This window comes from Salmo trutta, chromosome 2, assembly GCF_901001165.1.
Source record: "Salmo trutta chromosome 2, fSalTru1.1, whole genome shotgun sequence".
NCBI lineage: Eukaryota > Metazoa > Chordata > Actinopteri > Salmoniformes > Salmonidae > Salmo > Salmo trutta.
The window spans coordinates 72,687,680-72,713,549 of NC_042958.1; the positions used below are offsets into that span (position 1 = coordinate 72,687,680).

General features: G+C 41.3%; 1 protein-coding gene across 1 annotated transcript in view; it reads left to right on the forward strand.

Annotated features, from left to right (window-relative positions):
* Window positions 1–278: 278 nt before the first annotated feature.
* The window catches only part of LOC115162698 (transient receptor potential cation channel subfamily M member 4), a 91,471-nt gene continuing 65,879 nt past the window's right edge, over window positions 279–25,870 (forward strand). The window contains exons 1-9 of the mRNA XM_029714175.1: window positions 279–610; window positions 2,330–2,391; window positions 2,628–2,805; window positions 14,049–14,229; window positions 18,222–18,391; window positions 19,086–19,263; window positions 21,567–21,631; window positions 21,818–22,051; window positions 22,336–22,438. Coding sequence (XP_029570035.1) covers window positions 554–610; window positions 2,330–2,391; window positions 2,628–2,805; window positions 14,049–14,229; window positions 18,222–18,391; window positions 19,086–19,263; window positions 21,567–21,631; window positions 21,818–22,051; window positions 22,336–22,438 — 1,228 coding nt within the window. The 5' untranslated portion in view covers window positions 279–553. The remainder of the gene's footprint in view (window positions 611–2,329; window positions 2,392–2,627; window positions 2,806–14,048; window positions 14,230–18,221; window positions 18,392–19,085; window positions 19,264–21,566; window positions 21,632–21,817; window positions 22,052–22,335; window positions 22,439–25,870) is intronic.

Consider the following 25,870-nt stretch of genomic DNA (forward strand, 5'->3'; position numbering starts at 1 on the left):
TCAGCTTCTTGATATGCCACACCTGTCAAGTGGATGAATTGTTTTGGCAACAGAGAAATGCTCACCAACAGGAATGTAAAAAAAAGTGCACAACATTTTAGAGAAATAAGCTTTTTGTGCATATGGAACATTTCTAGGATATTTTATTTCAGCTCAATAAACATGGGACCAACACTTGACATGTTGCATTTATATTTTTGTTCGTGTTATTATGATATATTAAAGGTGGATAGTTTGGAGCATATTCAACGTTATTATCCGCATTATTAAGTCCTGCCATGCCTAAATTGTCTGTCTAGACTTGTTATTCATATGCTGCATTGGTCTTACCCCATTTTCGCAATAAACTTTTTTCAGATTTCCTTCTATATACCCTTTCATGATTCTAACCACACCTACCTGGCATACGTGTCGACGAATGTAACCACAACGAAACTGGATTTTCATGCTCATTTCTGAACGCTCACCGCAATGCCACTAATTTAGAAAAGGGTCAATCAAATGGATAACCTATCTGTTCATAGTTTTTCGTGAATAAAACGAGGTATTTGAGATGAGCGATACGGAAGGAGAAGGCGGCGGCGAAATGTCAAAGACCGAGAAAGATCAGGTGGGAATGCTTAAAAAAAAATTGTGAGAAATTGTATTCCGTTGTAACCTAAAGTTGACTGTACAATACAGTATTGATTTACCGCATGTGAGGCTATTTATTATGTGGGGGCTAGACTACGATTAAAAAATGCTGAGTGTACCGTGGCCTTGTGAATGCGTGGGTGGCGCGGCAGCAACAAACTTTCAACACGGCTTCAAACAACATTTTGAAACTTGTCTTTCGAGTAGCCTAGCTATGCACTACTGTAGAATGTGGGATAACAACATATTTATGGTATTATTCGTTTGTAAAATAAATGTTGCCTATTCTTCCTGGTATCACACTATTTCACAATTGATCAATTGTAAATCTGAGTGGTTTTTACGCATTGTGTTTTTGCATACACTTTCACTGTGTTCCAAGCATCGCCAAAAGTAGTAGTGACCCTCAAGCACCGCAATGCAGTGCCTTAAATCGCTACGCCACTCAAGAGGCACCCGCAAACTGATTTAAAAACAATTGGTCTCCCAAAAATGCAACCCTCTGTTGAATTTCAAAATCCCGATTTGGCTCTCGAGCCAAAAAGTCTGTCCACCCCTGACCTAAACCATCTAAACTGGAACAGTTTGCAATAAATCCAATAATAAATAAATCCAAGTAACATGTTGGATTAGTTTAACAAATTGTATGTTATTTATATTTCAGTAGCACAAGAGTGATGAATCAATCAATGGGGTAGCCTAGTGGTTAGAGTGTTGGACTAGTAGTTGCAAGTTCAAATCCCCGAGCTGACAAGGTACAAATCTGCCGTTCTGCCCCTGAACAAGGCAGTTAACCCACTGTTCCTAGACCTTCATTGAAAATAAGATTTTTGTTCTTAACTGACCTGCCTAGTTAAATCAGGGTAAAATAAAAATGTACATAAAAAAATAAAACAGAGATATTAAAACAAACAATTCTAAAAGTCAACCTGCAATAGAGCATGATGTGTCTGGTTTTTACCTGAACCAACACAAGAAATGTTAAACTGAAGATCAACACTAGGTAAGACTGGCCTATTTGCTATGTAGGAGTAATAATGTGGCAAACCGGTGGCAGAGTTACTTTAAAATTATACCATTGTTGATTAGATGCTTTTTTCATTAACTATTTTCTCTTGAATAATATGGTCTATCCACTAGAAACTCATGACATGGACAATATGGACACAGATGTACATTTTAAGAAAAAAATGAATATATTAATACATTTTTCAAATATTATTGAAGTATAAATTAACACATTTTCCATAGATTACCTGTTAATTACTGAAATGACAGACAATTCAGGTAACTTTGGTAAATTACTGGTAGTTTTGCAACACTACATGGCTCTTATTTCAATGCACCTATTACTTTCAATCTTTGGGGGCATAGGTGAGGTTTCAAGGTGTCTCAGAAAAAGCTGGAGAAAAACTAGCAAACAGAAAACAGCAGCAAGGTCAATATTTTTCACATGTAATGCATGAGCACAGTTTGACAGGGTTGAAATATAAAAAACGGTCATATTTTGGAATTAATATTACAGGAGGCCTAACAGTTATGGCCTACTCTTAATTTAGTGAGGCACCCTGAAAGTCTCAGGGTGGAAACAGAACACCTGCAATAACGCACCAAATCATGTGTATTTTGCTTCTTGAATCAATCAAATATCATCAATCTTGATGGTTATAAACTAACCTTCTAATTATAATTTCAGAGCTGGATACCCAAAATTATCAAGAAACGAGTGTGCACAACGTTCGTAGAGGATTCTTTCAGGTAAAGTCAAATCACATTCCCAGTTTCCCACATTCTCTACATTTGTTTTATTAACATTTGTAATTTTTCACCTATTGCTCAAAATAATGCAAGATCAGGAGGCCAATAACTGTGTAAAGCTTGAATATAGTAATGATGAATAAAATTATGATTGTTATTCTTATAATGTAAATGATCAAAGTAATGATGAATCTTTTCCTATGCTGCTGCTGATTGTTCCATTTCCTCTCCCTTAGTAATGGCAGGCTGTGTCAGTGTGGGGGTACGCGGGACACCCATGATTCAGTGGCTCTGGGGGACTATTTCAGCACAGCCATCGTCAGCCACTGGGACAGCTCCCAGCATTCCTCCGAGTACCCCACCGACGCCTTCGGAGAGCTGGAGTTCGCCGGCGCCAGCAAGAGACACAGCAAAGTAGGTGTCTGTCTTTCTGTCTGTCTGTATGCTTCTCCCTCTCTCTATAGTGGTTCCTCCTTTAAAAGTTGCGAGATGACACCGCGGGACTTAGAGGTACCCAGCGTCACGGCTTCATTGCTCCAGACCACCGCAAGGTGGAGTTAAAGCACTCATTATGCATTTGGGTCCCAAGGTTTTTATATGACCAATCATACCGAGTCGTTCCAATAACGAATTTGACGCGAGCCACCCATCCCTGGTGACTTTCTTCAGCAAAGATGGCTGACAAAACATTATGGTGAAGCAAATTTAAGTAATTATCATTTTTACGGATGCTCTTATCCAGAGCGTTTTACAGTAGTGAATGCATACATTTCATACATTCTTTTTCTCCGTACTGGTCCCCCGTGGGAATCGAACCCACAACCCTGGCGTTGCAAACACCATGCTCTACCAACTGAGCCACATGGGACACGGGAATTATAACGTCATAACGAGTCAAGCAAAAAATGTACAATTGAGAGGAATATGTTAGTTAATGTAGAGACAAACGATTGTGCATATTTTTTTGTCATAAATGTAATTTATGAAAATCACTATTTAGAAAGTTTTTTTTCAGTCATGTGCAATACCAGGTGTATCAAACTCCATTCTTTGAATTATGCTGTGTCTGCATGTATGTATTACAATTATACACTTCAACAGTGTTTACCACTCAATGATTACACATTGTAACTATGCAATAGACTAGAAACCTTGGTTTAAGTAAAGGCTGATTTGTAATTCATATATGTAGAATAAAAAACAGTCCAGCATGCCCACAAGCGAGCCACTCAGGCGAAGAATGACGCGTAGAAGAGAGCGAGGAACGAGATGGGAATTTTTTGCTCTGAGACTGGCATAATAATGTAATGAAATGAGCAGGGAGCAGGTTTTGAACCCTCAACATTTTGTTCCCGGAGTCCAGCACGCTATCGACTGTGCCCACATGTATTAATTGGGGTTGGGGCGGATTGTGGCTAAAAACACTTTATCAATTGTTGCCTTTAACATGTGGAAATGGGAAAAAGTACACTTATTAGTTTTTAACAAGCGTAGTAGGAGGATGGGCTATTAGCTGAACAATAGACTATTCAACATTTACTAAAGAAGTGTCTAATAGCCGAGCTAGGTGTGAACCCCCCGGCCCAACTTGAGCTAGGTGTGAAATTCCCCCAAACCCCCCTCTCCCCAACTAATCATTTGTATCTATTGTTCCACATCTACAGTGGCTTCCGAAAGTATTCACCCCCTTGGTATTTTCCTATTTTGTTACCTTACAACCTGGAATTAAAATAGATTTAGGGGGGGGTTTGTATCATTTGATTTAGCCAACATGGCTACCACTTTGAAGATGCAAAATATTTTTTTTATTGTGAAACAAGCAAGAAATAAGACCAAAACTGAAAACTATTCACCCCCCAGTCAATACTTTGTAGAGCCACCTTTTGCAGCAATTACAGCTGCAAGTCTCTTCGGGTATGTCTCTATAAGCTTGGCACATCTAGCCACTGGGATTTTTGCCCATTCTTCAAGGCAAAACTGCTCCAAGTTGGATGGGTTCCACTGGTGTACAGCAAACTTTGTCATACCACAGATTCTCAATTGGACTGAGGTCTGGTCTTTGACTAGGCCATTCCAAGACATTTAAATGTTTCCCAATAAACATCTCAAGTGTTGCTTTAGCAGTATGCTTAGGATCATTGTCCTGCTCAAAGGTGAACCTCGGTCCCAGTCTCAAATCTCTGGAAGACTGAAACAGGTTTCCCTCAAGAATTTCCCTGTATTTAGCACCATCCATCATTCCTTCAATTCTAACCAGTTTCCCAGTCCCTGCCAATGAAAAACATCCCCACAGCATGATGCTGCCACCGCCATGCTTCACTGTGGGGATGGTGACTCGGGGTGATGAGAGGTGTTGGGTTTACGCCAGACATAGCGTTTATCTTGATGGCCAAAAAAGCTAAATTTTTGTCTCATCTGAGTACCTTCTTCTATATGTTTGGGGAGTCTCCCACATGCCGTTTGGCGAACACTTTAAGCAATGGCTTTTTCCTGGCCACTCTTCTGTTAAGCCCAGCTCTGTGGAGTGTACAGCTTAAAGTGGTCCTATGGACAAATACTCCAATCTCCGCTGTAGAGCTTTGCAGCTCCTTCAGGGTTATCTTTGGTCTCTTTGTTGCCTCTGATTAATGCCCTCCTTGCCTGGTCCGTGAGTTTTGGTGGGCAGCCCTCTCTTGGCAGGTTTGTTATGGTGACATATTCTTTCCATTTTTTAAATAATATATTTAATGGTGCTCCGTGGAATTATCAAAGTTTCTGATATTTTTTAATAACCCAACCCTGATCTGTACTTCTCCACAACTTTGTCCCTGACCTGTTTGGAGAGCTCCTTGGTCTTCATGGTGCCGCTTGCTTGGTGGTGCCCCTTTCTTAGTGGGGAAGGACTGCCCGTTCCATGATCTCGCCATCACGGTTGACAACTCCATTGTGTCCTTCTCCCAGAGTGCTAAGAGCCTTGGCGTGACCCTGGACAACACCCTGTCGTTCTCCGCTAACATCAAGGCGGTGACCCGATCCTGTAGGTTCATGCTATACAACATTCGCAGGTCCTAATTCAGGCACTTGTCATCTCCCGTCTGGATTACTGCAACTCCCTGTTGGCGGGGCTCCCTGCCTGTGCCATTAAACCCCTACAACTCATCCAGAACACCGCAGCCCGTCTGGTGTTCAACCTTCCCAAGTTCTCTCACGTCACCCCGCTCCTCCGCACACTCCACTGGCTTCCAGTTGAAGCTTGCATCTGCTACAAGACCATGGTGCTTGCCTACGGAGCTGTGAGGGGAACGGCACCTCCGTACCTCCAGGGTCTGATCAGTCCCTACACCCAAAGAAGGGCACTGCATTCATCCACCTCTGGCCTGCTCACCTCCCTACCTCTGCGGAAGCACAGTTCCCGCTCAGCCCAGTCAAAACTGTTCACTGCCCTGGCACCCCAATGGTGGAACAAGCTCCCTCACGACGCCAGGACAGCGGAGTCAATCACCACCTTCCGTAGACACCTGAAACCCCACCTCTTTAAGGAATACCTGGGATAGGATATAGTAATCCTTCTAACCCCCCCCCCCCCCCCCCCCCCCCCCCCAAAAGATATAGATGTACTATTGTAAAGTGGTTGTTCCACTGGATATCATAAGGTGAATGCACCAATTTGTAAGTCGCTCTGGATAAGAGCGTCTGCAAAATGACGTAAATGTAAATGTATTGCAGACTCTGGGGCATTTCAGAACAGGTGCCCCTTGCTTAGTGGTGTCGCAGACTCTGGGGCTTTTCAGAACAGGTGTGTATATATACTGAGTAGAGGTCGACCGATTAATCGGAATGGCCGATTAATTACGGCCGATTTCAAGTTTTCATAACAATCGGTAATCGGTATTTTTTTTCTTTTCTTTTTAAAATGTTTTCTTTTTAATAATATTTTTTAACTAGGCAAGTCAGTTAAGAACACATTCTTATTTTCAATGACGGCCTAGGAACGGTGGGTTAACTTCCTTGTTCAGGGGCAGAACGACAGATTCTTACCTGGTCAGCTTGGGGATTCAATCTTGCAACCTTACGGTTAACTAGTCCAACGCTCTAACCACCTGCTTTACATTGCACTCCACAAGGAGCCTGCCTGTTACGCGAATGCAGTAAGAAGCCAAGGTAAGTTGCTAGCTAGCATTAAACTTATCTTATAAAAAACAATCAATCAATCAATCATAATCACTAGTTAACTACACATGGTTGATGATATTACTAGTTTATCTAGCCTGTCCTACATTGCATATAATCGATGCGGTGCCCATTCGCGAAAAAGGACTGTCCTTGCTCCAACGTGTACCTAACCATAAACATCAATGCCTTTCTTAAAATCAATACACAAGTATATATTTTTAAACCTGCATATTTAGTTAATTTTGCCTGCTAACATGAATTTCTTTTAACTAGGGAAAATGTGTCACCTCTGCAACAGAGTCAGGGTATATGCAGCAGTTTGGGCCGCCTGGCTCGTTGCGAACTGTGTGAATACTATTCCTTCCTACCAAAGACAGCCAAATTCGCCAAACGGGGGATGATTTAACAAAAGCGCATTTGTGAAAAAAGCACAATCGTTGCACGACTGTACCTAACCATAAACATCAATGCCTTTCTTCAAATCAATACACAGAAATACATATTTTTAAACCTGCATATTTAGCTAAAAGAAATCCAGGTTAGCAGGCAATATTAACCAGGTGAAATTGTGTCAGTTCTCTTGCGTTTATTGCACGCAGAGTCAGGTTATATGCAACAGTTTGGGCCGCCTGGCTCGTTGCGAACTAATTTGCCAGAATTTTACGTAATTATGACATAATATGGAAGGTTGTGCAATGTAACAGGAATATTTAGACTTAGGGATGCCACCCGTTAGATAAAATACGGAACGGTTCCGTATTTCACTGAAAAAATAGAAGTTTTGTTTTCGAGATGATAGTTTCCGGATTCGACCATATTAATGACTAAGGCTTGTATTTCTGTGTGTTTATTATATTATAATTAAGTCTATAATTTGATAGAGCAGTCTGACTGAGCGGTGGTAGGCACCAGCAGGCTGGTAAGCATTCATTCAAACAGCACTTTCGTGCGTTTTGCCAGCAGCCCTTCCCAATTCTTCAAGCATTGCGCTGTTTATGACTTCAAGCCTATCAACTCCCAAGATTAGGCTGGTGTAACCAATGTGAAATGGCTAGCTAGTTAGCCGGGTGCGCGCTAATAGCGTTTCAAACGTCACTCGCTCTGAGACTTGGAGTAGTTGTTCCCCTTGCTCTGCATGAGTAACGCTGCTTCGAGGGTGGCTGTTGTCGATGTGTTCCTGGTTTGAGCCCAGGTAGGAGCGAGGAGAGGGACGGAAGCTATACTGTTACACTGGCAATACTAAAGTGCCTATAAGAACATCCAATAGTCAAAGGTATATGAAATACAAATCGTATAGAGAGAAATAGTCCTATAATTCCTATAATAACTACAACCTAAAACTTCTTACCTGGGAATATTGAAGACTCATGTTAAAAGGAACCACCAGCTTTCATATGTTCTCATGTTCTGAGCAAGGAACTTAAACATTAGCTTTTTTACATGGCACATATTGCACTTTTACTTTCTTCTCCAACACTTTGTTTTTGCATTATTTAAACCAAATTGAACATGTTTCATTATTTATTTGAGGCTAAATTGATAGTATTTATGTATTATATTAAGTTAAAATAAGTATTCATTCAGTATTGTTGTAATTGTCATTATTACAAATAAATAAAAAAAATCGGCCGATTAATCGGTATCGGCAGTTTTTTTTGGGTCCTCCAATAATCGGTATCGGTATCTGCGTTGAAAAATCATAATCAGTCGACCTCTAATACTGAGATCATGTGACAGATCATGTGACAGATCATGTGACACTTAGATTGCACACAGGTGGACTTTATTGAACTAATTATGTGACTTCTGAAGGTAATTGGTTGCACCAGATCTTAGTTAGGGGTTTCATAGCAAAGGGGGTGAATACATATGCACGTACCACTTTTCCGGTGGAAATTCTTTATCATTTTTTGAAAGAAGTAATTTTTTTTCATTTCACTTCACCAATTTGGACTATTTTGTGTATGTCTTTTACATGAAATCCAAATAAAAATCCATTTAAATTACAGGTTGTAATGCAACAAAATAGGAAAAACGCCAAGGGGGATGAATACTTTTGCAAGGCAATGTACCTACACATATCTACCTACACACAGTTAGTGTTCTAAATTTTTATATATATATATATATATATATATATATATATTGGTTATGGCTCCTGAGTGGCGCAGCAGTCTAAGGCACTGCATCTCGGTGCAAGAGGCTTTACTACAGTCCCATGTTCGAATTCAGGCTGTATCACATCCGACCGTAATTGGGAGTGCCAAAGGGCGGCGCACGATTGGCCCAGCATCATCCGGGTTTGGCCCGGGGTAGGCCATTTGTAAATAAGAATTTGTTCTTACCTGACTTGCCTAGTTAAATAAAGGTTCAATTTAAAAAACAACTGGCGGCAATCAATAGGTGAACAGTGGCTGGTGCTGAAAATATAGCTAACTTGTTATGCAAGTGTTGCACACCAACAGATGGAGAAAACCTACACCAGTCAAGCAATTCATTTCAATAATAATATTTGTTTTAATTTGACTTTACAAACAACAAGAGGGCTTAATTGGAGTCTATTTCTTCAGAGCCTAGACCTATATAAAATTACTTAACTGGCTGAGGTAGGCTATGAGGTTTAACAGCCTAATAGAAGTAGGATTTATTTCATTAGGCCTACTTACAATTGCAACTGGTCAGAAATGTAGCATCCAACATAAAACAATAATTTAAAGAAAAAAAGTATGCACGTTCGAACTAAAACAATGTAACTAATAATGAAAAGCGCACATTTGTAAATCCCAAGCTCTAAAAGTTATTGGAAAGTTAGATACAAATTATGTGTGACACAATAAAGAATGTAAACAAGATGTAAACAAGATGCTGTGTTTTTATTTACAGTAGTGATGGACAACTGGAGGCATTTTGAAAACAGGTTTTCAAGCACGTGTTTTTCATAACTGTAGCAGGTGTAGCCCATCATGCAAATGTTTCCTATTAGTAGGACAATAGACTTTTTATAACCCGGCTACTGTTGTGAAAATCCCTCAACTTGCAATTTATTCGATGCTTAAGTACTCTAAAATGTTACATTTCTTACTCAAAACAGCAGTACAGTATTTCTTATCAACATCTTTATGCTTTCGTTAATAAAATAGAATAACGAGAAAAAATGCACTCAAATGGAGATGTTTATATAAACTACATTTTAGTTGCACTTCCACCCAGCTCCATGACCACAGTTAATAAAACCTTGCTGAGATGAATGTATTTGTTGCATTGTTGTGTCGCCAATTTCTCTTGCCAAAACATCTTGATGGCCTTGACTAGTTCATCTTTGCTTGTCGGCTTGGCAGAGTTAAGGATGAATGTTTTCAGTTGATGCCAAACAAGTTCGATCTCGTTTAAATCAGGAGACCTACATGTAGAGATTAAAAAAAGTTTTTGTAGGTCTTTTACTTATTTGTATTTAGCCTTTATTTTACTACATAAAGGTCTACTTACTCTGCTGGCGTCTTGACCCAGTTTATGCCCCATTTGCAATGCAAACCCTTGCGGCAGTGTGTTTTGGGTCATTGTCTGCATTTGGAGAAGAAAATGCATTTAGGTACAATAATAGAAATATACATGTAAATAGGCCTAAACGTAACAAAATATTGCTATAATCCTACCTTGAAATAAACGATGTGTACCCAGAAACACCTCTCTGACAGGGTCCAGCATATCTCTGATTTCTTCATCGTTTTCATCAAGCCAGCTTCTTTCTATGGTGCTACCCGTTCCAGGGTTAGGACTGTAACCACCAGAGGACTTGAAAATGAGCCAGAGCTGAGAGGATCACCAAACCTAAAGTTATTTTGGTTTCAGAGCATTTTATATAAAAAAAGTAGGTATATAGCCTATCAATGTGTAGGTATACTGTGTAATAAAATCGATAATTGTGTACTTAAAACATGAATGTGTATTTGCAGAGCTTACAACCATCCGTGGAGATCAGTGGAAAAAGGGCTGAAAAAAACGCATGGCTACCAAGAAAGCGGTTAGGGCTAGGGTCCTTTTTTCAGAATTTCCGCCTGACTGACGTGCCCAAAGTAAACTGCCTGTTACTCAGGCCCAGAAGCCAGGATATGCATATAATTGGTACAATTGGATAGAAAGCACTTTGAAGTTTGTAGAAATGTTAAAATAATATATAAGACTATAACACAATTTATATGGTAGGAGAAAATCCAAAGAAAAACCAACCAGAAGTTATTTTTTTGAGATCCCATGCTCTTACAATGGAAAGCTATGGGTCCTATGCAATTCCAGTTCCCAGATTGCAATTCTTATGGCTTCCACTAGATGTCAACAGTCTTTATTCAAGGTTTCAGGCTTGTTTCCTCCAAAACGAGGAAGAATTTTGAGTTTTGGTACTGGGAGTCACAGTTGGAAATCAGTCTGTGAGTGCGCGATGAAGAGGACACACACTTTTCTATTGAACATACTTCTTTCCGTATGAAATATTATAGTTTAATCACATTTTAGGGTACCTGAGGATTAAATAGAAACGTAGTTTGGCTTGTTTTAACAAAGTTCAGCGGTAGCTTTATGGATTCCTTTGTCTGCATGTTGAATTCAAATCGATGGCGCCAACTAAACTGACTTTTTGGGAAATAAAGAAGCATTTTATCTAACAAAATGACCATGCATGTTGTAGCTGGGACCCTTTGGATTGCAAATCAGAGGAAGATTTTCAAAAAGTGATTATTTAATTGCTATTTGTGATTTTATGAAGGCTGTGTTGGTTGAAAAATATGTTGATGTGGGGTGCTGTCCTCAAACAATCGCATGGCATGCTTTCGCTGTAAAGCCTATTGTAAATCGAACAATGCAGTTAGATTAACAAGAATTTAAGCTTTTAACCGATATAAGACACTTGTATGTACCTAGATGTTTAATATCATTAATTTTTAAGATTATTTATTTGAATTGCACGCCCTCCAATTTCACCAGAAATTGTTGACAGGTGTCCCGCTGACGGGACGCCTAGCCCTAAGATTAAGCTAGATTCTTAAAATGTGTATGCCTCATTTGTGTGTTGGAGTCACTTTTAATTCTTAATTGATCTACCGTTTCTATCACATGCCACTGTAATCTATGGGGGCTCAGGGTGGTACCATTCTGATCATCTGATGAAGGTGCTCATGGGCGAGGAACAAGATGGAGTCCCAATCCATGCTAGGCACACTTGTGAGCTCTGGAACTCCACCTCCGACAGGCAGAGTCAACATACGTGGCGGGTTCGTCAGGTCGTCGGTTCACCCTGACATTTCCGTTCCTCTTCTGACAACAGAACTTGACCAACTGCTCACCAGGCACAGCATTGGCCGCCAGGACCGTTATGCTGTTCTTTTTATGCTGTTCTTGTTATGCTGTTCTGCTATTCCAAGGATGTGTAACTGAAGAATATAGAGTAAAAATACTCTTTCAAAATGCTGATGTTTATTTAGTTATGGATCCATAACAAATGAATTTGTCAAATACTCCATGATATTCTTAAGATATGTGTTGACTGAATATAAGCTAGTGATGTCTGCTAAAAAATTTATTCTAAATAACAAACTGGCTTTATTTACAAATTAGTGAGAATGTCTCACCCCATGTTCAAGAATTGTCTTTTTTCTCACTCACTCTAGGTTAAATAAAAACAACATCTCCAAAATATTGTTACTTTTTAAACAAAGCGATTATTATGAATTCCTTTAGAATTATATAATAGTCTCTTATCTAACGGAAAATGCTCTTAGATATCAGTTTAGAGTCCTCCAATCCTCTAAATGTAATTATCGGTGGAGAGTTACGTCATTGAAAAAAAATATTTTTAGATATACTGTAGGCCTACCATAGCCAAAATGAGTCTCACTAGTGTTGAGAAATGTTCTGTTAAAAATGGTGTAGGTCTTATTTGTTTAAAGAGCAAATTGAAGTTAGAAGCAAAAGCCTACAACTGTTTTAGCACCGTTTTACGCTGCTCTGAGGCAAGCATGGGGACTGGTCTTCATAAATCAATGAGATTTTTATTTTCACTTAATCTTTGTTTGGGTATTGGTTAGACAAGAATTTGAAAATTCGGGTGCAGAAATGTTATGCTCTTAGTGCAAACTTTATTTAACTAGGCACGTCAATTCTTATTTACAAGGACAGCCTACTCCTTCCTCCCTGTTGGGGAATTGAACCCCGGTCACGCACGTGCCCTGGGGGGATTCTTTAGCTAAATAGCCCAGTACTGTACTGCGACCGTCACGTTGTACAGCGTCATATTTTCCGTTCAATCCTAATTGAAACCCAGAGGGTTTTTAGTTTTTCTTTGAATAGAAAAAACATAATATTAATTTAATTAATTAAGCAAGTACCAGTCAAAAGTTTGGACACACCTACTCATTCCAGAATTTTTCTTTATTTTTACAATTTTTTTACATTGTAGAATAATAGTGAAGACATCACAACTATGAAATAATACATATGGAATCAGTTAAAAACAAATTCCTATTTACAAGGACAGCCTACTCCTTCCTCCCCATTGGGGATTTGAAACCCGGTCTCCCGCGTGCCCTGCATTCTGTAGTACAGACATGGCCTGCTCTACCTTATGTAAGGAATTAGGCACTTTCACATGTTTACTACAGTATGTATTGTAGACTGCACAGAAGCCTAATAAACAAATAAACACATTTTGTTAATAATATAATGATAAAAATACTCTTTCAAAATGCAGATGTTGATTTAGTTATGGATCCATAACGAATTACTATGGAATAAATATCACTGATTTACAGAAATATTGGAACAAAGTTGTCTAATGAAGGCAAACAATTTAGAATCCTCCAATCCTGTAGCCTTCTCCTGACCGTCACGTTGTACAGCACCATATTTTCCATTCCATGAGGGTTTTGTTTTTTGTTTTCTATGAATAGAAACACCATAATATTAATCAAATTAATTAAGCCAAATTTCTTAAAATCAATCCCATATACTATGTTATTACAAAAAGGTTTAAAATTCTCTGGTAACGCCAATACAGAAGACTATCAAATGCTTCTCAAAGATGTCCTCTGGTGGTCAAACTAGCAATAAGTTGCATTAACAGAAAAAATGGCTGACAAATAGATAGTGTGCCACAGAATGCTGCAGCAGCCCCAAGGTGTGCCGCAGTATGACGCAACTTTTAAAGGAGGAACCACTGTAGATCTATTTGCTTTCTCTCACTATGTATGTACTTGTCTGACTGTTTCTCTCTCTGCTGCTTCCATCTTTCATACTGCTTTCTTTCCCCTGTCAACATTCATTTTGTTCCTGAATTGATTAATCATCATTACTATGGCTTTCCGGTAGTAATGATAGAGCAGAGACACAGATCTTTTACATTAGTGCAGATGAAGGGAAGGAGACGAAGAGAGTATACTATACTTTAAACTATATACAATATTATTGTATAGACTGTCTACTATTGGCATGTACCATTATTTCTCTCTCTCCCCTAGTTCCTGCGTCTCTCGTGGGACACCCCTCCTTCCATCGTCTACACCCTGATGACGGCCCACTGGGGGCTACCTCCGCCCAACCTGGTGGTGTCAGTGGTGAGCGGGGAGGGGAGGGCAAAGGTCAAGACGTGGGTACGGGAGGTCCTGAGGCAGGGATTGGTCAAAGCCTCCCAGAGCACAGGTACTGATGGAACCGCCTCCTCTCCTTACTCAATGGCACTTTCTGAACACGCATGTGCATAAAGATGGCAGAAAACAGATATGATGTCATTGTTTTAGCACTATCTACAGAGTTTTTAAACTATGGCGCACAACATTGTTCAATTGGGATCATCTATACTGTGCTAAATACAGATATAAAAAGAGGGTAACGGTGAGAAAGCTACAATACAGAAAACGTATCAAACGAGGTAAGTCCATGGAGGCCGCCACCTTTGTGCACGTCCGCTTTTATAAATCATAATGAGTAGGTGAGTTTTTTGTAATACTGTAATCAGTAGCGGCCATTTAAGATGGACAGTTATTATTATTTTTTTATGAGCATGGCCTTATTTATATTTTTTCTATTACAGCATGACAGGTTTAAGCTACTACATGATACTCAAATTTTCCCTAACCCATCATGAGGTTGCTACAACCTAGCCTGTAACTGAAAGTTTACAACGTAGGTGTACAGGTCGAGAGAACATTTTTAGTAATCCAAATAACAGACCGTGACACACTCAATACCATCTTCCACACTCTTGCCTGCATCTAGTTGATCTAGGGTGTAATCAACAGTTGCAAACGAGAGTTTCTGTTGGACAAATTCAGGTATGTTTATACCCGTTTCGATCCGTTTGCTTCCGTTTATCCCCATTTTTCAACAGAATCGGCAGAATGAATACACACACAAACACTTTCATAGCAGCCAAATACAAACAGCATGATCATTTTTATCGTTGTATAATTCCTTCTCGCATCTACGCGATCTCCTCCTCTCACATTTTCCCTTCACTTGTGGACATAAGTGCACAACACATTAGCTGTCTGTAACCAGACGAAACAACCTTCCCAAGCCAAACCTTCATATCATAACCGCTAACCTCTACACATAGCCTACATTGTTGTCACCATATTAGTTAACGTCATAGCCGCTACAATCATGCAGTACAGTGTATAGTCAGCAAGCAGTTTAGCAAGTTACACTGGAGGGCCCCGGTGGCATTAAATTTATAAAACCAGAAGCTTTCCTTGACTTGGAAGAGTTCCAGTGTTAGATAGCCATAGCCAGCTAGCTAACATAGCACCCCTCTCTGTTTGAGCCACATGTTTGAGTAGGTAAAAACTAGCTAGCTAGTTGGGGTGGCAGGTAGCCTAGTGGTTAGAGTGTTGGGCCAGTAACCAAAAGGTTGCTGGGTTGAATCCCCGAGCTGACAAGGTAAAAATATGTCGTTCTGCCCCTGAACAAGAGAGTTAACCCACTGTTCCCCGGTAGGCTGTCATTGTAAATAAGAATTTGTTTTTAACTGACTTGCCTAGTTAAATTATGCCGTGGAAAAAAATACAACGAAATATAGCTCTTTCTTCTCATTCATTTTTGAAGAAAATGATTTGTTCAAAACTGTTCAAGTGTTGTCTTTCTCTCTTTTTGAGTCAACTACTCACCACATTTTATGCATTGCAGCGCTAGCTAGCTGTAGCTTATGCTTTCAGTACTAGATTCATTTTCTGATCCTTTGATTGGGTGGACAACATGTCAGTTCATGCTGCAAGAGCTCTGATAGGTTGGAGGATGTCCTCCGGATGTTGTCATAATTACTGTGTAAGTCTATGGAAGGGGGTAAGAACCATGAGCCTGCTAGATCAATGTACCAAGAGGAGGACGGAAACTAGCTGTCCTCCAGGTAGATCACGGTGCTTCCCTACAGAGTGCTGACCTTCATTGCTGTGTTTTAATAAATTATTTGGTGAAGTGAATATATTTAGTATAGGTTTATCTAAAAAGGATAACTTTTTTAATGTCTCACTATTTTTATTTTTATGAAATCCACTAACTGTAATATATTGTGACCATCCAGGACAATACATTGGGATTTTAGGCAAATACTGAAACTAGGTTTTACCAAGTCACAATATTTGCTGATTTGAAAACTTTGCCACAAAAAAAAGGTTTCAGATTGAGGAACTGCAGCAGTTTTTTTCTGTAAGTGCGTACTTATAGCAACAGGAAAGACACTAAGAACTGAAGACAATTCTCACACTACTGTATGACCTCTGCCTTGCATAACCGCAATACAACTCTCTCGCTGTGCAATACCACAGTGAGTGTGAGCATATTTATTGTTTTGTCTTGAACTCTTAGGCCTCAGAGGGACTTCTGGAGAACAACAAGTAGCTGGTGCGGGCCCGTGGCCTTGTCACTTCAGGAGAGAGGAAATGGTCATTGTACTCCAAATTAGTCCCATACCCCGAGGGGTGATAGGGAATCGTGGAAATCCACTACTGTTCGTAGCTGTCCCGCACTCTACAGTCTCTGACCCAGTGGTTACCAAAGTTGTACAAGCTGTGACCCACCTTTCTGATCCTTTTTGAATTTTCCTGTTACCCTTTGAATATGCTAGGATGACTGCATATTTGGAAAACCTTGCTCTCTAACCTTCCATTTCCATAAGAAGGAGAGGGGTCTTTCAAGAGATAATACAATCGCATGAATTGTCTCTCCCCAAGGGGTTCATATCTCTAGGTATTCTGCTCCATCTAGATTATTACTAAGTGGGTTTATTATTCTTTTTTATTCACCTTTGCTGTGTTTCAGCCTCCTATGCAATATATAACATTCCTTTAATATTTTTTTTTACATTTAACTAGGCAAGTCAGTTAAGAACAAATTCTTATTTACAATGATGGCCTACACCGGCCAAACCCGGACAACGCTGGGGATTTGTGCGCCGCTCTATGGGACTCCCAATGTAACGGCTGTCTTCGTGAAGAGAGGACCAAGGCGCAGCGGGTTGCGTGCTCATCATTATATTTATTAAATAAATGTAAACACGGAAAAACAAAGAACCGACGACAGGAAACAGTTTAGCAGGCTATACACATAACAGCAGTGCTAAAGACAACTACCCACAATTAACAAACAAAACACATCCCTATATATAGGACTCTCAATCAAAGGCAACTACAAACATCTGCCTTCAATTGAGAGTCCACCCAATTACCTAACATAGAAATTACTAAACTAGAAAGAACATAGAAATACAAAAACATAGAACATAACCCAAAACCCAGAAATAATAAATCAAACACCCTTCTAAACAAACCACCACCCCGAACCACATAAAACAAATACCCTCTGCCACGTCCTGACCAAACTACAATCACAAATAACCCCTATACTGGTCAGGACATGACACCCAATCACAGCCAGTTGTGATACAGCCTGGATTCGAACCAGGGTGTCTGTAGTGACACCTCAACCGCTTAGATGCAGTGCCTTAGACTGCTGCGCCACTCAGGAGCCCTTTTATGAGATGCTCTGGTTCTTAGCACTTCATTGAGAAGCTCTACTCCCACTACTACCACTCCCCCACTCCGGCATCACATACGACACCTACCATTATCTAGGTTAAAAGCTACTGCTGATGCAAGTACAAATGACTATAAACTTAAGAGTGGGAGGAAAGAGAGAGTAATTGGCTCAATAAGGAGAAGTACAAGGAGAGGACAGATGTATTTAGACAATCAATAATCCTGAATTAAACATTGAATATTTTGACTAATGAACCATTTACATTTACGTCATTTAGCAGACGCTCTTATCCAGAGCGACTTACAAATTGATAATGAGGGAGTGAGTTGCCATGACTTTTGTTTTTTGTAACATTTGGTCTCTATAAAAGTGGTCTCACCATTCTACAAAATCTACAACATTAGGCCTACTCAGTTGTTTTCCTAGAAAGCAACTGACAATGACAGAATCGTCTGCTAACTTTATTAGCTATTTCTCTTGAATCATATTTGCTCCAAGTAACCATCATTACTTGTCAATGTAATACCATCTTACCACTTTGAACTGGAAATATACTTGATCATGTATTAACACCCCATGATATTCTCCCCTCTCTTTCTCTCTCTCTCTCACACACACACACACACACACACACACACACACACACACACCTACTACAGGAGCGTGGATACTTACTGGAGGCCTGCGTGAGGGTGTCGGGAGGTGTGTAGGGGAAGCGGTAAGGGACCATGCCACCGCTGCCTCCTCTGTCTCCCTGAACAAGGTGGTGGCTCTGGGCATCACTCCCTGGGGCCTGGTCCACAACCGCCAGCAGCTGGTCAATCCGCAGGTAATGCACGCACGCTATCGTGCCGAACCAAACTGCTAACTCAGATATTTCCTTTTCACATAGTTTCTTGAACTATGCTGAAAGAGACAATGGTGGAAATGATGGTGGATATCTTGGCTTGGCTCGGTTTGGCTCAGTTTTATTTATTTAAAAAATATATATTTCACCTTTATTTAACCAGGTAGGTCAGTTGAGAACAAGTTCTCATTTACAACTGCGACCTGGCCAAGATAAAGCAAAGCAGTGCGACACAAACAACAACACAGAGTTACACATGGAATAAACAAACGTACAGTCAATAACACAATAGGAAAAAAGTCTATATACAGTGTGTGCAAATGGCATGAGGAGGTAAGGCAATAAATAGGCCATAGTATTTAGGCCAAGTAATTACAATTCAGCAAATTAAGACTGGAGTGATAGATGTGCAGATGATGTGCAAGTAGAAATACTGGTGTGCAAAAGAGCAAAAAAGTCAATAAAAACAATATGGGGATGAGGTAGGTAGATTGGATAGGCTATTTACAGATGGGCTGTGTACAGCTGCCGTGATTGGTAAGCTGATCAGATAGCTGATGTTTAAAGTTAGTGAGGGAGATATGTCTCCAACTTCAGCGATTATTGCAATTTGTTCCAGTCACAGTAGTATGAAAAGCCCTCATGTTCTGACCATGTCTTGTTTCCCCTCTTTCAGGGTAGCTTCCCTGCTAGGTACTACTTCCAGAACACGTCCCGTGACTCATGTTGCCTGGACAACAACTACCAGGCCTTCCTTCTGGTGGATGATGGGAGTGTAGGCCGCAGAGGGGGCGAGGCAGGCTTCAGGGCCCGGCTGGAGGACTATATTTCCCATCAGCGCACAGGCATCTGGGGTGAGAGACGTTGGATTCAAATACGTCAATTTAGTCTATGTTCTAATTCAGGCTAAACAAAAGCACGTGCCTCAGGTAAACCATGTGAGAAATAAAGGCACTACTTCCGGTGGAGGGCGTCTTTATTTGAATCCATACTAGTATATGGTTTTATCTTGTTGTTGCCACTTGACTGCGTGTCTTCAACCTATCCAAAATTCATCCTTTCCTCCTCCTTTCTTGAAGTAATCACTCATCAGCATGACTGGACAATCATGTTAGATCAGTGATCACCTCAAGGAAAGATGCATTTGAAAGTATTCGAACAGGGCCGCCTTTTGTCTCTGTTGCCCTGCTGTTGTGGTTCTGGTTGAACTGGATAGGTTAAAGCTAGGCTGTCAGGTGGCAACACCAAGCTATTACCATATTACTTACACTAGTATTGATTTGAATTCTAGAGGATGATTAATCTTGTGTTACCACAAGGGTTCTGTATACTTCTGGCCCTTCTTTGGACACTGTGTTAACTAACCTCCAGACAAGCTTCAATGCCATACAACACTCCTTCCGTGGCCTCCAATTGCTCTTAAATGCAAGTAAAACTAAATGCATGCTCTTCAACCGATCGCTGCCCGCACCTGCCCACCCATCCAGCATCACTACTCTGGACGGTTCTGACTTAGAATATGTGGACAACTGCAAATACCTAGGTGTCTGTTTAGACTGTAAACTCTCCTTCCAGACTCACATTAAGCATCTCCAATCCAAAATTAAATCTAGAATCGGCTTCCTATTTCACAACAAAGCATCCTTCACACACGCTGCCAAACATAGCCTCGTAAAACTGACTATCCTACCGATCCTCGACTTCGGCGATGTCATTTACAAAATAGCCTCCAACACTTTACTCAGCAAATTGGATACAGTGCCATCCGTTTTGTCACCAAAGCCCCATATACTACCCACCACTGCGACCTGTATGCTCTCGTTGGCTGGCCCTCGCTTCATATTCGTCGCCAAACCCTCTGGCTCCAGGTCATCTATAAGTCTTTGCTAGGTAAAGCCCCGCCTTATCTCAGCTCACTGGTCACCATAGCAGCACCCACCCGTAGCAGGCGCTCCAGCAGGTATATTTCACTGGTCACCCCCAAAGCCAATTCTTCCTTCGGCCGCCTTTCCTTCCAGTTCTCTGCTGCCAATGACTGGAACGAATTGCAAAAATCACTGAAGCTGGAGACTCATATCTCCCTCACTAACTTTAAGCACCAGCTGTCAGAGCAGCTCACAGATCACTGCACCTGTACACAGCCCATCTGTAAAGAGCCCATCCAACTACCTCATCCCCATACTGTTTTTTATTTATTTATGCTCCTTTGCACCCCAGTATCCCTACTTGTACATTCATCTTCTGCACATCTATCACTCCAGTGTTTAATTGCTAAATTGTAATTATTTTGTCACTATGGCCTATTTATGGCCTTACCTCCCTTATCTTACCTCATTTGCACACGCTGTATATATACTTTTTCTATTGTGTTATTGACTGTATGTTTGTTCATTCCATGTGTAACTCTGTGTTGTTGTTTGTGTCGCACTGCTTTGCGTTATCTTGGCCAGGTCGCAGTTGTAAATGAGAACTTGTTCTGAACTGGCCTACCCGGGAAATAAAGGTGAAATAAAATAAATAAATAAAAAGTCCCCCCCCCCAAAAAAAATGTATTTAAATAAAATATAGTAACCTAATTTTTTTATTTTTTTTATCTATGGCATTATAACCATTCAATGCTGTTATTATAGTCTATGACCTCTGACATCACCTAGTTGTGTGCTGAAATGCCTAGAGTTGCTATTGCATTTTCAGGTTGACATCGTGAGAGTGCACTATGCCATCCTGTGGTGATAGTAAAGCACTGCATGCATGATAATACGATTATGGCATCTGTTGGACCTCAGCCATGGCATAATCTAGTTCTTCTGCCAAGTGTAGGAGAGCATGCCGGGCTAGCCATTACATGTCACATCATGTCTTTTCAATGAGCTTATCAAAATGTAAATGCAAGCACACAGAGTTGAAAAGGTAATCTTAGACGATTCATTCTTTAAGTGCAGTGACACACAATAACAAAATGCATTGCGCTAAAAACGTTATTCTTAACATTATGTTTCTCTTATCTGTGTAGGAACCCTGTAATACACTAGTGCTTTCTTAGTTTACTTGCCACAAATAGTAATGTATAGCTAACAGAAACCTTTGAGAAATTTCAAGCTGTTACTCAGTTGTTTTTGTTGGAAGTTGTAATAATTTTTGAACATCTGTCTGTCAGGCAGTGGAAGCATTGACATCCCCGTCCTGTGCATGCTGATATCAGGAGAGACAACCATGCTGGAGGTACAATCACATGACTTAATTTCTTATAGTCTGAGTAGTTTTATTTACAAACCCTTTTTGATCATCAATCTATTAGTTGCTCATTGCTCTCTGTGTATATTGCAAGGCTTGAATATCACCCTCCCTTCTCTCTCCCTACTTCCCTCCTCCGTCCTCCCTCCCCTCTTCCCTCTCTCTCCTTCCCAGCGGTTGGATCTCTCTCTGAGGAACTCCATGCCCTGGCTGGTGCTGGCGGGGTCGGGTGGTGTGGCCGACCTCGTCAGTGATGTCCTGGAGAGCCTATCGTCTGCGCCCCCTGTCCTATCCTCCACCGAGGGGGAGGGGGAAGCGGGACCTAGTGTGGACCTTAAAGACAGAGTGGCCGAGAGGGTTAGGAAACACTTTCCGTCCGAAACGGAGATGGACAAACTGGTAGAACGGGTAAGAGCAGGGGAGGATGTGGGGCAGTCTTTTGCTGCAAAGGGTAATTTTCTCAGCTAAGCATTGTCTTTCACGGCTTCCTCTCTTCATCTCCTTTCCCTCATTACCACAAACAGGTGAAAGGATTGGATAGGTTTTCAACATAAGTATTTCAATTGACATTGAAAAGCCTGACCACAATAAAGACCCTCTCAAATATTGCCCTTGAACAGTGTTTGCCAAACTGGTCATCATACTATTTTCACCTACACCTCAGCATCTCTCCTCCTATCCCATGTTCACAGGTTCTGAGCATCTACCTGAACAGGGATCTGATCACTGTCTACCACGGAGAGCAGGAGGGACCAGATGACTTTGACACGGTCTTGCTCAAAGCCTTGGTTGGAGGTATGATACACCGTATCACCCCTGTTTCGCGAATGCAAGCATTGCATGAATGGAATAATTTGACTTCAGCCCATATGTATCCACGGTTCACACCGCTGATCCATACTGTATAAGCTGATGCAGGACATAATTCCAAATCAAATCAAATGTTATTTGTCACATGCGCCGAATATAACAGGTGTAGACCTTACAGCGAAATGCTTCCAAGCCCTTAACCAACAATCCAGTTTCAAGAAAAATACAAAAAAAGTAAGAAATAAAAGAAACAAATGATTAAAGCGCAGCAGTAAAATAACAATAGTGAGGCTATATACAGGGGGTACCGGTACAGAGTCAATGTGCGGAGGCACCGGTTAGTCGAGGTAATTGAGGTAATATGTACATGTAGGTAGAATTATTAAAGTGACTATGCATAGATAATAACAGAGAGTAGCAGCAGCGTAAAGGGGGAAGCCATTTACATTTAACATTTAAGTCATTTAGCAGACGCTCTTATCCAGAGCGACTTACAAATTGGTGCATTCACCTTATGATATCCAGTGGAACAACCACTTTACAATAGTGCATCTAAATTTTTTAGGGGGGGGTTAGAAGGATTACTTTATCCTATCCCAGGTATTCATTAAAGAGGTGGGGTTTCAGGTGTCTCCGGAAGGTGGTGATTGACTCCGCTGTCCTGGCGTCGTGAGGGAGCTTGTTCCACCATTGGGGTGCCAGAGCAGGGAACAGTTTTGACTGGGCTGAGCGGGAACTGTGCTTCCTCAGAGGTAGGGAGGCGAGCAGGCCAGAGGTGGATGAACGCAGTGCCCTTGTTTGGGTGTATGGCCTGATCAGAGCCTGAAGGTACGGAGGTGCCGTTCCCCTCACAGCTCCGTAGGCAAGCACCATGGACTTGTAGCGGATGCGAGCTTCAACTGGAAGCCAGTGGAGAGAGCGGAGGAGCGGGGTGACGTGAGAGAACTTGGGAAGGTTGAAAACCAGACGGGCTGCGGCGTTCTGGATGAGTTGTAGGTTTTGATTAGACGTTCAGGAGTCTTATGGCTTCGGGGTAGAAGCTGTTTAGAAGCCTCTTGGACCTAGACTTGGCGCTCCGGTACCGCTTGCCGTGCAGTAGCAGAGAGGTCGGTGTATGACTAGGGTGACTGGAGTCTTTGACAATTTTTAGAGCCTTCCTCTGACACCGCCTGGTATAGAGGTCCGGGATGGCAGGAAGCTTGGCCCCGGTGATGTACTGGGCCATACGCACTACCCTCTGTAGTGCCTTGCGGCCGGAAGCCAAGCAGTTGCCATACCAGGCAGTGATGCATCCCATCAGGATGCTCTTGATGGTGCAGCTGTAGAACCTGTTGAGGATCTGAGGACCCATGCCAAATCTTTTCAGTCTCCTGGTGTTGTCGTGCCCTCTTCATAGGTGTTGTCGTGTCCTCTTCACGACTGTCTTGGTGTGCTTGGACCATGTTAGTTTGTTGGTGATGTGGACACCAAGGAACGTGAAGCTCTCAACCTGCTCTACTACAGCCCGTCGATGAGAATGGGGCGTGCTCGGACCTCCTTTTCCTATAGTCCACAATCATCTACTTTGTCTTGATCACGTTGAGGGAGAGGTTGTTGTCCTTGCACCACATGGTCAGGTCTCTGACCTGCTCACTATAGGCTGTCTTGTCGGTGATCAGGCCTCCCACTGTTGTGTCATCGGCAAACTTAATGATGGTGTTGGAGTCGTGCCTGCCCGTGCAGTTATGAGTGAACAGGGTGTACAGGAGGGGACTGAGCACGCACCCCTGAGGGGCCCCCATGTTGAGGATCAGCGTGGCAGATGTGTTGTTACCTACTCTTACCACCTGGGGGCGGCCTGTTAGGAAGTCCAGGATCCAGTTGCAGAGGGAGGTGTTTAGTCCCAGGGTCCGTAGCTTAGTGATGAGCTTTGAGGGCACTATGGTGTTGAACGCTGAGCTGTAGTCAATGAATAATATTGTCACATAGGTGTTCCTTTTGTCCAGGTGTGAAAGGGCAGTGTGGAGTGCAATAGAGATTGCATCATCAGTGGATCTGTTGGGGCGGTATGCACATTTGAGTGGGTCTAGGGTTTCTGGGATAATGGTGTTGTGATCCATGACCAGCCTTTCAATGTACTTCATGGCTACAGACTTGAGTGCTACGGGCTGGTAGTCATTTAGGCAGGTTACGTTAGTGTTCTTGGGCACAAGGACTATGGTGGTCTGCTTGAAACATGTTGGTTTTACAGACTTGGACAGCGAGAGGTTGAAAATGTCAGTGAAGACACTTGCCAGTTAGTCAGCGCATGCTCGGAGTACATGTTCTGGTAATCCGTCTGGCCGTGAGTCCTTGTGAATGTTGACCTTTTTAAAGGTCTTACTCATATCGGCTGTGGAGAGATCGTGATCACACAGTTGTCCGGAACCAGTCCTCTATTTGTATGTATTTTTTTCTTTCAAACATTTTATTTAGCCTTTTCCATAAAGACACAACCAAAAAGACCACAAAGCAATGAACATGTACAAAATGCATAAAAACAAAAAGACGGAGACAAATACACAGTCCCCTCCCCGATTTCATTACGGAGGACAAAAAAAACAGCGATGTCCATGTCTTCCAAGAGTAAAACAAGCTAGAATAGGCGAATGAGAAAATAATGTCTCTGCATTTTACAGTTATCTTTTTGACAATTGTTCTTCCATGATAAAGATGTATATCCCTTTCCCACCCCTCTCCCTATTCCCCTCACCACCCAAACAAATTATTAGAAGTATTGAATTCCAATGGTACAAACAGCAACACCCAGATGCTTGGTGGGTTATGCGTTGTCAATCCCCTTCAATAGCATATTTGCACACTCATCTCCTATAAACCGAACTACAGGGCTCCAGATACAGTGCCTTTGGAAAGTACTCAGGCCCCTTGACTTTTTCCAAAAATGTTTACGTTACACCCTTATTCTAAAATGTATTAAATAAATAAAAATCCTCAGCGATCTACACACAATACCCCATAATGACAAAGCGAAAACAGGTTTTTCTATTTTTTTTGCAAATGTATAATTTATATTTTATTTTCACAAGTATTCAGAACCTTTGCTATGAGACTGAAAATTGAACTCATGTGTATCCTGTTTCCATTGATCATCCTTGAGATGTTTCTACAACTTGACTGGAGTCCACCTGTGGTAAATTCAATTGATTGGACATGATTTGGAAAGTCTCACACGTGTCGATATAAGGTCCCACAGTTGACAGTGCATGTCAGAGCAACAACCAAGCCATGAGGTTGAAGGAATTGCCCGTTGAGCTCCGAGACAGGATTGTGTTGAGGCACAGATCTAGGGGGAAAAAATATCTGCAGCATTGAAGGTCCCCAAGAAGACAATGGCCTCCATCATTCTTAAATGGAAGAAGTTTGTAACCACCAAGACTC